This window comes from Notolabrus celidotus, chromosome 14 (genome assembly GCF_009762535.1).
Source record: "Notolabrus celidotus isolate fNotCel1 chromosome 14, fNotCel1.pri, whole genome shotgun sequence".
Lineage (NCBI taxonomy): Eukaryota > Metazoa > Chordata > Actinopteri > Labriformes > Labridae > Notolabrus > Notolabrus celidotus.
Genome location: NC_048285.1, coordinates 32,474,480 through 32,487,867, shown reverse-complemented (window position 1 = coordinate 32,487,867; position 13,388 = coordinate 32,474,480). Strand labels below are relative to the sequence as shown.

Below are 13,388 nucleotides of genomic sequence, written 5' to 3'. Positions count from 1 at the left end.
GGCCTTCTCATCCGGCCTCAGCGTACCCACGATGTCTACACATCACCCAGCACCCAGAAGCACAGAGAGAGAGAGAGGGAGAGAGAGAGAGAGAGAGAGGTAGATACAGGGGGTAAAAAGAGAGAGAGAGAGAGAGGCGGTGTGAAGCGAAAGCAACCCAAAGCTAAATGTTCCTCTCTCCCTGCAGGGAGGGAGAGCGAGAAGAGATCCAGGCTCCTGCTGTTGGTCCACAGCTTCAAGATCCTCCCGATCACCCCAACCTGAGCACATGTCAGGGGGGCGAGGAGAGGGAGAGGAGGAAAGGTGTCTTTCAGGAGAAGTTGAGGGACACTGGAGCCACAGAGCTCAATGTAGGGACACAAACACACACGTGAGCTGCTGAACGAAGATCTTACACCGAGCTGTTTATTCAAGCTCTGACGCAGGTTTCCTCTTTTAGGAAAGACGGTTCATTTAGCAGCTGAGAATGATGCTATCAGAAATTAACACCACTGTGCTCAGATCTTAAATTACAAGTCTGCAAGACACTTTGGAAGGATTAAGAGACGGCAGCAGGAAGCGTCACCAAAATAAAAGCTTTCATTAGCAGTAAAATGAAGATTTTGATTCCTAACTCTCATTAAAGGTGGATAATCATTCAAAATAAAAGAGTGTCTCCAGTTTCTCTAATGTGAGAGTTTGCTGCATGCCTGTTTTTTATATCACTGCTAGTCTTTGGGATGTTGAAGATCAGAGTGTGCCCTGAGAACTTGAAGCATCTCTTGAAGGTTTAGAAACCATAGAGGTGATTTAAAGTCCAAGATAGGCCTCAACTCTCAACAGTGTGAAAATAATAACTCTCAAATAACCGAGTGAACAAACTGGAAACAAACGGCAGACGATGATGAATAAACTCTTGGATAAATGTTTGGTTGAATCTGACTCGGTGTTATTTGTGTGTTGTTGATAAATCAAGTGAAGCGCTGGTTAAAGCAGTAAATCCTGAGGCTGAGAGTTTGTTTTTAAGAGTCCAAAGTTTGCTGTGTATACAACTCTCAGCTGCAGTAAATAATTCACTGAGTGGAAGGAGAACAAGCTGCACATGGAAAAAGTTTTACACACACACCAGTGCACAGTTCTGTGTACGAGTCTCCTGAGAGCGCCGAGCCTCACAAACAAGTTCTGAACCGGCCAGAAAATTAATTGGAGGAAGAGGAGCAAAACAAGAGACGTGTCAACGGGCTTCCTGTCAGAGGCCTTCAGGGAGAGGAGAGGAGAGGAGAGGGGGAGGAAACATACGAGGAGGGGGAGGAGGGGACATAATGAGGTTCAGCTAACAGAACCAGATACAGACTGATGCATTTAATGCAACGCCTACAAATCAGGGACGACGTCTAATCAGCTGATATTTATAGTTTGGAAATAAATCAACCTTTGCACTCTTCTGCTCGCAGTGCAAACATCCAGCTACAGAGAAGGTTTGTCTGGCTGCAGATGTTATGACAGCATTACAAACTTCCTCATCATCTGCAGTCTTCAAACAGAGAATTTACTGCTTTCACCAGCGACGCTACCCCCAGTTGATTTTTGCATGTGTGTGTGTGTTTGTGTCCCGGTACATCCAGTGCTCCGCTCGAGGGCTAAGCAGCGCTGTAAAGAGAGAGCAGCCATGCTGGACAGAGAGCAGCACCTTGTTAGTAACAGAGGGTTAAAGGTCACAGGGGGTCAGGGGTTTGGGGGGTTTTGGGGGGGTACCTTCTGTGCTCCAGAGAAGGCATGGTAGAAACTGGACACATAAGTCATAATGGCTTTCTCATCTGGACGAGCAGTGCCCACAATGTCTACAAGGGGGGAGAGCGTGGTTATGAGGACAGTCACATAAACAGGCAGGACAGTGGACATGAGATTAAACAGGGCACACACGTGTGTGTGGATTCACATTCAGGTATCAAGCAAACACACACAGACACACACACACACACATAACAAGATGCTGCAGCCTCTAACAGACAGACAGGACGATGTTCACTGGATTAACAGGCAAACACAACAAAACAAGATGACTGACAGAGACCAGGGTCGGACCAAGACGGGAGAGGATCAGGGCCACTGGAAACAAATAAAATAAGGTCCAATATATTTTTTTATTATTATTGTTCTAAGATAAAAGTCAGAATTCTTCAGGTGGGGCTTATTTGGTCGTTCCAAAGTCGAGACTCAAATGCAAAGGGGATCAAGCTTTCTCCGTCAGAGCCCCTCGACTTTGGATCGACCTCCCCGAGGAGATAAGGTTTGCAGAGTCAGTGACATCTTTTAAATCTCTTGTTAAAACCCATTTTTACAGACTTGCTTTTATGTGACTTCATCCTTCTAACTGTTTTTACTTCTATTGTATTATAAATGTTTAGCTTTTATCCAACTAATTCATTCTTTTACACTCTATTTGATTATTTATTATTTAAAAAAAAATTCATTTATTATTTTAATGTTCCTAATTTATCCTTTTGACTTTTTCTAACTTTCCCAATGTGATGTCCCCCTCCCTTTTATTGTCCTTTAAATGCTTTTATTTAATTATCCTTTTTTATTTATTCATTTCATTTATTTATTTTGTTTATTTATCCTTGGAAAACTTCAAAACAATGATTTATTGGTCTATTGTCCCACCACTTCCTCCTGTTTAATTTAGTCTGTCTAACCTCACGTTGTATTCTGCTTTGCATTGTTGAAAATTCCTCCTCTCTGTCTGTCAAAAGGTTTGTTTGTTATTTGAACCATGCTTTGTTTGTCAAAGCACTTTGTAAACATCTGTTTTTAAGGTGCTATATAAATAAAGTTATCATTATTTTTATAAATGATCATGTATTTATTCTGTATTATTTCAGAGAGATTATAAAACTGATGCAAAAATGACACTAGTATATTTCTATCATATTTTTATCACACAGACTGTTCTCTTGTTCTACTGTGCAAAAGTGCAGCTTCACTATTAGCTTCTTCTTTGTTTTGCATGTGATGATATCTCTAAATAAAGGCCTCAGTGTTCAGATTGGTCCAACCCCTATAAGAACATACAAACACACATTCAGACATATACACCCATCAGCCGGGACATCATGTCCCCCTGCCTCAGACTGTGCTGTGTTCTGACTCCTCTCTATCAGAATCAGCTGCAACTTTTTCAGGACTTTGGATCGGACCACACGGGCCAGACTTCCCTGCCCCATAATGCCTGTGACCATGAAGCTGGTTCAAGTGTTTTCCCCCCTTTGAAACACTGCAGGTCTGGAGATGTTCTGACCCAGTCCTGGCCCCCTGTCAGAGACGCTTACATCCTCATACTCGACCATTTTCCTGCTTCTAACCATCAACCTGCTGTCTCACATATCCCTCATTAATCAGTGATATTCACTCCACCAGTCAGAGGTCATAATGTCACGGCTGATCTGTGTTTATCTGCTTTACAATCCAAAGCATCAGAGGAGACAGACGAGGAAGAACAATGAGGAGGAGGGGGGAGAGGAGGCTCAGTTGATCCTGAAGGTGACAACCTCTCTTCTGCTGTAACGTCTCATAAAACAACAACAGGAGCAAAGTGACGACATGAACATGCACATCAACACAGTGACTGAATCTGAGCATCACCTCGCTCTCTGACCAGTCAGGATTAACCTCACTGAAGTCTGGTGTCTTTACTGAAGCAGAGCATGGGTCAGATTCATCTGGTTTGGCTTGTCTGAGTCATTACTTTTACAAATCAGTGCAAGTTATAAGTGTTGCATCAAATTGGATTCAGTTCTGTCTGATTTAGATCACATCTTCAGCCTTTTACAGAAGATACTCAGAGATATGGAGTATATTATTAAAATATCAAAGATATTTGGATGTGCAGGGCATCCATCTGTGCAGAAACTCAAACCTCAAACTGACTGCTGTCCACTTATTATCCACAGTCACCGTGTTGTGTGCATGCAAACACAGCCAGTTATACAAACAGGGACAACAGCACAATGTAACAATGATAGTAATAATAATAATGATGAGTATAATAACACATAAAGCACATCATCTTTCAACTTTGCACATTTCAAACGTACCTTCTGCATCCAACATCTTGGGGATGTCCAGGTGCTTCTCAGCCACCTCAAAGGCATTGTTCAGATTGGTCACAGGGTCGTCCTAAACAGCCAATCACAGAGTCAGGGGTTAGGTATGAATGACTTTAAGTTGACCCTGTTTTATTTGTTTGGTTTCATTGACTTCATCAGATTTGGATCTGGGCTGAGAGAGTGTGGGCGTGTGCACCTTTCTGAGGCTGTCGTAGTCGATGAGATCAGGTCTGTGTCTGTGGATCAGAGCGTTGAAGGCGAGGCCGTCCTTCCAGCTGTTGGAGAGAAACACAAGAGTTCAGCGTTAACTGGGCGGGGGTAATAACGGGAGATCACAGAGTTCAGCTGTGATTTATACGCGTGTCTGCTTTTAATCGTCTCCAGCTTCTGTTCAGAAAGTCTGTCCTGATCTTTGAGGCAGCAGCAGCTGGGTTCAGAGAGCAACAGAAGGAGACTTCTGCTGAGAATGCATCTGGAGTTTCATCTGGAGCTTGTAGCAGAAATTAAAATGTGACTCAAGGTTTTCTGCTGTGTTGTTATTGAGCTGAACTTACTCTAATCTAGGTCAGAGCTCAGGACCTTATCTGAAAATGCAACCACTTTAAAGTTACAGAAAAGACTTATTAACTATCTGATGCATGTTTCTTTCTTTTGTTGCACTCTTAACAACCTTGAAATAGTCATCCATGCTTTCATTTCGTCCCTCCTTGATTATTGTAACTCTCTGTATTCTGGAATCAGTCAGTCGGCCTTGTCCCGCCTACAGTTGGTCCAAAACACTGCAGCCAGGCTTCTGACTGGCTCCAGGAGGAGGGATCACATCAGCCCCATCTTGGCTTCCCTCGACTGGCTTCCAATCCACTTCAGACTTGATTTTAAGGTTTTGCTTTTTGTTTTTAAAGCCCTGAATGGTCTAGCCCCACCCTATATAACTGACCTCCTGAGCCCTTACAAAACCTCAAGGCCTCTGAGGTCTTCTAACGTGGGTCTCCTAAACTGAAGGGCGACCGTGCTTTTAGTGTAAAGGCCCCGCCTCTTTGGAACTCCCCTCCTCAATCAGGGCCGTCCCCTCTGTTGACTCTTTCAAGACTCGCTTCAAAACTCAGTTTTATTAAAAGCATTTGAGTCCTCTAGTCCTGAATATGTTTAAATTCCCAATGCTGTGCTTTCCTTGTTGTTTGTTTGTCTCTTTTTAAATGATTGTTTGGTTTGGTCTCACATTGTGTTTCTTTATTTCATTGTATTTATTGATGTAATTCTTTTTTAAAAGCTTCTGCTGTGTTTTTAAATGTGCTTTATAAATAAATTTGACTTCACTTCACTTAACCATCATTTTCATTAAAGCTGAGTTTGTTTTATTCTGGTTCCTCACACTCTGTGCTTTAAAAGGTTGAATGTTTTTGTTCTTCTGTGTTTGAAACTACGTATTTGTTTGAAATGTGCTTTAAATAAAGACACCTTTGAGTAAAACATACAAAGTTTGAGCATTTCAGCACATTCAACCAGCTTTAAATCCTTCTCATTATTTATTTTATCCTTCTTCTAATATTTAAAGCTCAATCAACATCATAAGAACCTTTAAACAGCTGTGTAAGCTGCTTCTGATTCTGCACTTAAATGTCTCTGTTCCTCCAGCAGGGGGCGACCTCTCTACACAATGACTGCAGGTTATTTCAGGAATGTTTAATATTCCTGGATGGCACCCAGCTTTCATTCAGTGTTAATCAGTGAGCTTGCACCTTTATAGATACATATTCATGCACATATAATCAGAGTAGTCCCTCTGCTCTGTGACGACTGATCCTGCATGTGTGTGTTCGATGAATCATGATACAGACATGTTTTAATGTAGGTTTGTCGTGTGTTCCTGATATCATGACGGGTCTGTCTTGTATCAGAGCTGAAGAGAAGATCTTTACTCAGTGTTTTTATAATAAATATCCAGAATTCTTTGAGATCTTTAAAATGTAAAGCAAACTTAAGATTTACTCCAACAGCTCTCATCCAAACATAACAACTCCAGCCATAACTCCTAAATCACTGTGATTGGCTCAGTCTCAAAGCCTGTGTTTGTGTGTTTTTTTGCTTGTGTGTGTGTGTGTGTGTGAGAGAGTGTGTTACCTAATGTGGAAGTTCTGCACATTGACATTCTTGTAGGGAGCGGTCTTCCTCTGGCACCACAAAAGAAGACCCTCCTTCGCAGAAGTCTCTGCAGCGAGGGAAAGACAGGAAGAGAAGAAGGAGAGGAGGAGAGGAGGAGAAGAGGAGCAGAGTGAGTGAAAGGAGAGAACACAGTGAAGGAAAGTTTCTTTACATTGAGTTTTTCAAAGTGCACGGACAGGGTGATCTGCAGACTCTCTAAATATAACCCGCCTCAGACCTCTGACAGTAAGAGGATGTTTTTGTTGACTGTGTGAGCCTGAACAAACATCAGATTCCTATCAGTCCCTAACAGGGAGAGTAAAAACTCTGACTCAATAATCCTTCTAAAAGGCCCACACCCACCAGAGTTAACTCAACACAGACTGTTTTAATTAGCAGCCTGAGAGTCATCACGGCTCTGACTCAGACGTCATCACTCTGCAGCCAACATTTGGAAAGCTACATACATGCAGATATACGTAAACATGATAAAAACTAGACGCTACACGAGTAGTTTGACTTTAAACTGATGAAACTGAACCAGGATAAGGTGACAGTATTTGGATTTTGGAGTTTTGGTGAAGCATATCCTTGGTATGCATCTGTGCACCTCTCCTCTTTTAATACTTCTCCTGTTTTTACTGCTACTGCTCCTCCTCCTGGTTTTCTTTGCACTAGCACTTTACACTTTCAGTACTCTCTCTCTTCTCCTTCCTGTTGGACAGACATGTTTCATCTTGGCTTTATCCCCTCACATCTCGTCTGTGTTGTTTTTACAGGTCTTTTCACCGCCACTCTACATCCCACAGCTCCATCATCACTCTCTTTATCTGTGTGCTCCTGCATGTAGTTAATCTGGAGTTGCTGAAGTGCTCTTAAGCAAGGCAGCGTTCCACTAAACATGTGGTAACAAGCCGTACCTTCTACAGAGATGTCCTGGATGGCGAAGCGGAGGATGATGGTCCAGATCATTCCCAGGGTCATCTTAGCGTTTCCATCCACGATTTCTGCGAACACATACATGTCACAGTTTACATGCTATATGCTTTATACATGCAACTATGTGAGATTCATGTATTCATCTGTATTCATGACTCAAAGGCGCCCTCTCTCAGCTGTGTTATATAAACTCAGCAGTGAGTGTATGAGAGACATGCCTGATGTGAGCTGCAGAGAGCAGCACTGTGCATGAGTTCTGTGTGTTAATGTCTGTATTCACACCTGATGGACTCGACTGTTCAGATAAGACTTGGGCAGGTTACTAGCAGCTCTGCAGCTCTGCAGCTCTGCAGCTCTGCTAATATCACCTGAAGTCCATTATCAATCAGACCTTATTTATAAAGTGCTTTTCATCCTATGACATTGTAACACAAAGTGCTGTACATAAAAACAACTTAAAATAGAATCAATTTAAAAAATAGAAAGATATATATATTTAAAAAAAGACCCCACCACCCTAATCCCAAAATAAATAATTAATTAATGAAAAATAAAATAGCAGACTGGTCACTAATAGCAACTTATTTGAAATAAGAATGGGTAACAGTAATAAGTATAGGGGTATCAATTGTATCACATTCAAATTTTAAATGTATACAGTACATGTTTCAGGTTGTGATTGCTGCATGTACTAACACTGTTAAAAAAATGTGTCCTTTATTTAATTTTTTGTCCTGTTTTGCTTTATTTTGATGTTTTCTCTGGGAGCATTATGGGTTTATTTTCTTTGTGGGGTTTTTTTTGTGTGTTTATTGTGAAATCTTAATTTAAGAATAAATATATTGAAAGTGAAAAATAAAATGGAAGTTCCTGAAGGAAATGAGGAGACACTCTCATGATATCTTAATGAGGAAACACTGGAGGTGAAATAAGATGTTAAAACTCAACACAGGAAATTAAACTCACCAAAATAAAATAAATTAATAAGATAATAAAACATGATTAAAAGAAAATAAGATGCTATACTTAAAATAAATAAATAAAATAAAAAGTGACTAAACTTTGAACTAGATAATAAATAAACAAACAAATATGTAAGTAAATTAATCAATAAGATAATAAAATACTAGAATTTAAAGCATTAAAAAAATTGAACTAGATAAGAAGGAAGGAAGGAAGGAAGGAAGGAAGGAAGGAAGGAAGGAAGGAAGGAAGGAAGGAAGGAAGGAAGGAAGGAAGGAAGGAAGGAAGGAAGGAAGGAAGGAAGGAAGGAAGGAAGGAAGGAAGGGAGGAAGGAAGGTAGAAAGAAAGGTAGGAAGGTAGGAAGGTAGGAAGGAAGAAGGAAGGAAGGACGGAAGGAAGGAAGGAAGTAAGGAAGGAAGGAAGGTAGAAAGAAAGGTAGGAAGGTAGGAAGGAAGGAAGGAAGGACAGAAGGAAGGAAGGAAGGAAGGAAGGAAGGAAAGGAATTAGGTGAAGGAAGGAAGGAAGGAAGGAAGGAAGGAAGGAAGGAAGTGACAGAGAAGGACATGGAAGGAAGGAAGGAAGGAAGGAAGGACGGAATGCAGGAAGGAAGGAAGGAAGGAAGGAAGAAGGAAGGAAGGAAGGTAAGAAGACAGGTAGAGAAGGTAGGAATAGGAAGGAAGGACAAGGAAGGAAGGAAGGAAGATAGGAAGGCAGGAAGGGAGGAAGGGAAGAAGAGAGGAAGGAAGGAAGGAAGGAAGAAGCAATGAAATAAGAAAGGAAGGAAGAAGGAAGGAAGGAAGAAGGAAGGAAGGAAGGAAGAAGGAAGGAAAGAAGGAATACAAGGAATGAAAGAAAGAAAGAAAGATGAGAGAAAGAAGAAACGAAAGAGAAGGAAAGAAAGAAAGGATAAGGAAAAGAAGAAAAAGGAAAGAAAGAAAGAAAGAAAGAAAGAAAGAGAGAGAGTAAGAAAGAACTAGATATATAACTAAATAAATAAATAAATAAAGTAAGGTGAAATAAAACTGTTCTAATAATAAAACTCAGTTTAAAGAGAGACTAAAAAGGTTGGTCTTGAGTTTGCTTTTAAGAATATTGATGCTCTGTGCAGCCCTCAGATCTTCCACAGGTGTGGGCTGTAATGTTAAAAACCTGCCTCACCTCACACACTACCATTAGTATCATACTGCATGAGCTTCTGTAACAAGCCAACCGTACCACTGACCAGCTCTCGCTCTGTCTCTTCATGCTGCAGTTTAATCTGTGAACAGGAACAAACAAGCCTCCCCGCTCATCATCCCACCCGGTGCAGAGTGGAGGAGTTTACTGAAGCAGCCAGCTGCAGCGACGTGCAGCTGAGCACGGTTACATACATAAACATCTATTCCTCTTACTTCTCTGGATTCTTCTAGATTCACTCTGGACTGCAAACCTCTTCATCGCTTCTGTTTTTACAACCTTACATCTGCTGTTTCTTCTAATAATGCCAACACGCCCACACGCAACTGCACTTGGAGTCTCACAGCTGCCAAATCTCCTGCTTTCTCCTCAAAGTGTGAAACTTACACACTGATTTCTTTCACAAAATAGGTTCCAATGTTGGAGCAGTGGACAGAAGAGGCAGTCTGTTGGTTTCTGCAGGATAATAGTTTCATCCAGAGAACACATAATGATGTATTAGCACTGTAATAGAGAAATGTTCTCTTCTAGTAGCACATTAATGCAGTTTATAAACTCTTTTTATGCCCTGATTCAAGACAGACTACATCCTGCATCAGCTCAGTCCCTGAGTATCAAACCTGAGCGTTCCAGTCATCACTCTCTCAGGCTGCTCATCACAATCCTCAGATACTTTTCAGGTTAATGAACACAAGACAAACACGGAGAGGACAGGGAGGCATGTCGTGCAGGTTACATTCCTCTCATGCTTCAAATATCATCCTCTCTCCTGCTCAGTCTGCAAGTTGATCAATCAAACCCTCAGGGTCGTGTGTCAGCTGTGAATCTGCACCACATAACTCTCATTCTTCATCTCTTGTTTGATATCCATCTCTTCTGCAGAAGTCTCTCCAGTCTCACTTTCACTTGCTGATAAATCTAAAGCAGTTCGATGTGATTTCAATGGAAACGTTTGATTCTCGCCAGAAGGAGAAATAAGGTCAGCTGATTAAAGTACTGGTTTAAAGGTTCAGAGCACATGTTTCAGGTTAATGTCAGAATAAAATAAATCACTATTTTTATGGACAGGAAAATTCTGACTTGAAAAACTCAGATCATATCGTGCCTACAGCCAGACCCAAATTTTTCTCTCTTCCATTTTCTGTCGACATTTTTCTCTCTGCCAGTTTCCAGAGGATGACCTTCAGTGGGCCGCTTTCATAGAAGGCCAGAAGCTGTGTGTGTGTGTGTGTGTGTGTGTGTGCGTGTGTGTGTGTGTGAGAGAGAGAGAGAGGGAGAAAGAGAGAAGGATTGCACTATTTTGGCAACTTTGTGTTTCGATTGTCTTCAGTTTGAGTGTCATGTTGCAGGAATGATGATGTTTGTCTGGAGTGGGAGGAAGGTCATTCTGCTCCAGCTGACCCTGACACGCACGCACACATGCACACACACGCACACACACGGCTGTTTGTCAGTGTGATTTGGTTGCACGGCCCTGGACCTCTGTCCTTCATTTTCAGGAGAGCAGAAAGCGAGAGAGAGGCGTCTCACTGACGTTTAATCTGCTTGAATTTATGAGCAGAGTGAATCAGGAGCATTAGTACAGACTCTAATCCTGAGCTCTTTGAGTTTGAACGGCAATAACTGAAGATCTAATCCAGAAAGAGAAGCTTCAGCTGATCATGGATGGAAGTTATAAGACATTAACTCCTTAAAGGTTTATCAATTAAAGCACAAATGTCTGCGTTCTCTCTGTTTGAAGATTTCTGATTGGTCTGCTTTGTGCTCCAAAGACATGAGTGGATTATTAGACGATGGTGCTTTAACTCTGATATTTAGAAGACCCTAACCTCCTGTGGAAGTGTAAGATATCTACACACCATGTAGCGTTGACATGTTGTGTCTTTTTTCAATAAGATTAGCTGAAACTTGGGGCACCGTTGGCCTAGCAGTCTAAGCGTGCGCCCCATGTACAGAGGCTATAGTCCTCGCTGCAGAGGTCACAGATTGGATCCCAGCCTCGGCCATTTGCTGCATGTCTTCCCCGACTCTCTACTCCCCACATTTCCTGTCTCTCTTCAGCTGTCCTGTCCATTAAAGGCGAAAATGCCCAAAAATATAACTTTAAAAAAAAAGATTAGCTAAAACTTAGAGGTGGAGTTTAGCTGCTGGTTCCAAAACTGCCCCTGAACTTCAGTGATACGATCATGCAGGAGATGAAGAGAGTCTCAGGGTCTTTTTTATTTGTCCATCCATGTCCTCAGGTCCTTTATGGATCAAAAACCACCCCTAGAAATATTAAGATCAGTGATTTCCACAGTGAAGGGGCTGAAGAGATGTGTTGGGGTGCTTTAATTTCCCTCATTTGATCTGAGCACACTGAGCAGGGATCCTTCGTGTAATGTGGACCTGTTTGGGGGTTCATGTCAGGCGTGTGCAGACTTACCCTCAGCTCCGATAGAGACCAGTTTGACTCCCTTGCTGGCGATGAAGTCCAGAGCTTTATTGACATTGTTGATCTTGTGCACCCTCATCTTGCCTCGCTCAGGCTTGGGTAACCGTTCTCCTGCAGACACACACACACACACACACACACACGGGAACAAACACAAAGTGAGTGAGTGAGCAGTGTTTCCACCGGCTCAGCAGAATGACACTGAGTCAGGATGCTAACGTTACAGCAGAGGTGTCAGGGGTGTCGCAGGAGAAGCTGATGTGAGCTCAAAAGAGAATCTGCATGAAGTCAAAAGTTCATAACGGGGTGACATCAGTCCTGATAATTATCTGCTCTGCCAATAAGAATCATATCTCTGCTGAAACCTGCAATTAAACAGGAAAACCTGGAGAGGAGGTCTGCAGATCTGCAGCAGGGAGTTCCTGCTGGTTTGAAGAGCGCCTGAGATGTGACTGAGGTTGGAAACTGTCCTTGCAGGGCGTGGTCGCTGTGCATCTCTAACATCTGAAAACATTTTTCACTCTGATCGACAGCTCGGGGGACGGCTTTGAAACCCGGGCCGCAGCTCGGGAACATATGAGTGTGTGTGTCAGTGTGTGTTGGACGGCTTCCTCGTGGCTTCTGTGTGAAACTTAAGAACATTAATCTGATATCATAACTGCCACTTAACTTTAATTACAAACTCTCACTGAGTTTGCTCGTGACTCCGGAGCGTTTAGGCTGCACACATGATGACATTAATGATGCTGATAATGAAGATGAGGATGAAGATGATGAGTACCTGAGATGACCTCCAGCAGCAGCATGAGTTTGAGTCCATCTCTGAAGTCCTCCTCGATGTTTTCGATCTGCGTGCCGGCTTTCCTCAGGTGGGAGTTACACCAGGCGGTGAAGGTCTGAAAGAGAGCGAGGTGGACGGTGAGTATTCAGTGTTTGTGCAGCTTTTTCAGCACAATAAACCTCTTTGAATAGAGAATGTGAAATTGAATAGACGGGAAGGGAGGTCAGAGAGTTGCTTTGATAAGACAGGAAGTAGCAGAAGAAAAGGGGCGGAGTCAGATCTTATAACACAATGAGGAAGGAGAACTTTTATGATCTCTGGGAACATTTTGAACAACACACAATAACACACCACGAGCTGTAAAACAGTGATTAAATCAACACTCACTTTAGCAAACAGAGTCCACACAAGCTCCTCCAACTCTCAGTCCTTTAGTTTCTCTCTCTTACTATCATTGAGCTTCAACACATCGTGGTTACACAGTAAATACATCCAGCCTCATCTTCAAACTCAGCCACCATAACAGATAAACAAAGATTCAAAGTCTGAAGTTTGCAGAGCTCCATGAATCAGAAACTCTTCACTGACCCTGAGAATTTAAAGAACAGACAAACATCTGAGATAACTGAAACTAAATCTCCTTGATGGAAAACCAAATCACAGACGAGCCCCAGCCGCCCAGATCCCACACATCAAGAGCCGCCTGCAGTCCACGCTGTAGAGCGTCTGGTGAGCCGGCATTCTTCACAAATGTGTTTCCAATCATTTTATTGTGAAGGAGCTCGTGGCACTGAGGTAGGCACGGGACTGTGGAGGAGCTTTGTCACGCCACGCTGCAGAAAATCTCTGCCATGGCACATCATCA

At 42.3% G+C, this 13,388-nt stretch overlaps 1 protein-coding gene across 4 annotated transcripts in view; it reads right to left on the bottom strand.

Annotated features, from left to right (window-relative positions):
- actn4 (actinin, alpha 4) overlaps positions 1–13,388 on the bottom strand; it is a 73,929-nt gene that overhangs the window by 14,384 nt on the left and 46,157 nt on the right. For 2 of the 4 annotated variants that reach the window (XM_034701010.1, XM_034701008.1), the window contains exons 2-8: positions 12,524–12,638; positions 11,734–11,853; positions 7,151–7,237; positions 6,210–6,297; positions 4,285–4,363; positions 4,077–4,158; positions 1–35 (exon numbers count right to left, since the gene is read on the bottom strand). The exon at positions 1–35 is cut by the window's left edge and continues 51 nt beyond it. In XM_034701010.1, the coding sequence (XP_034556901.1) occupies positions 1–35; positions 4,077–4,158; positions 4,285–4,363; positions 6,210–6,297; positions 7,151–7,237; positions 11,734–11,853; positions 12,524–12,638 (606 nt within the window). Of the gene's footprint in view, positions 36–1,734; positions 1,821–4,076; positions 4,159–4,284; positions 4,364–6,209; positions 6,298–7,150; positions 7,238–11,733; positions 11,854–12,523; positions 12,639–13,388 lie in introns of all 4 variants that reach the window. The other 2 variants (XM_034701007.1, XM_034701009.1) reach the window with 1 other exon arrangement.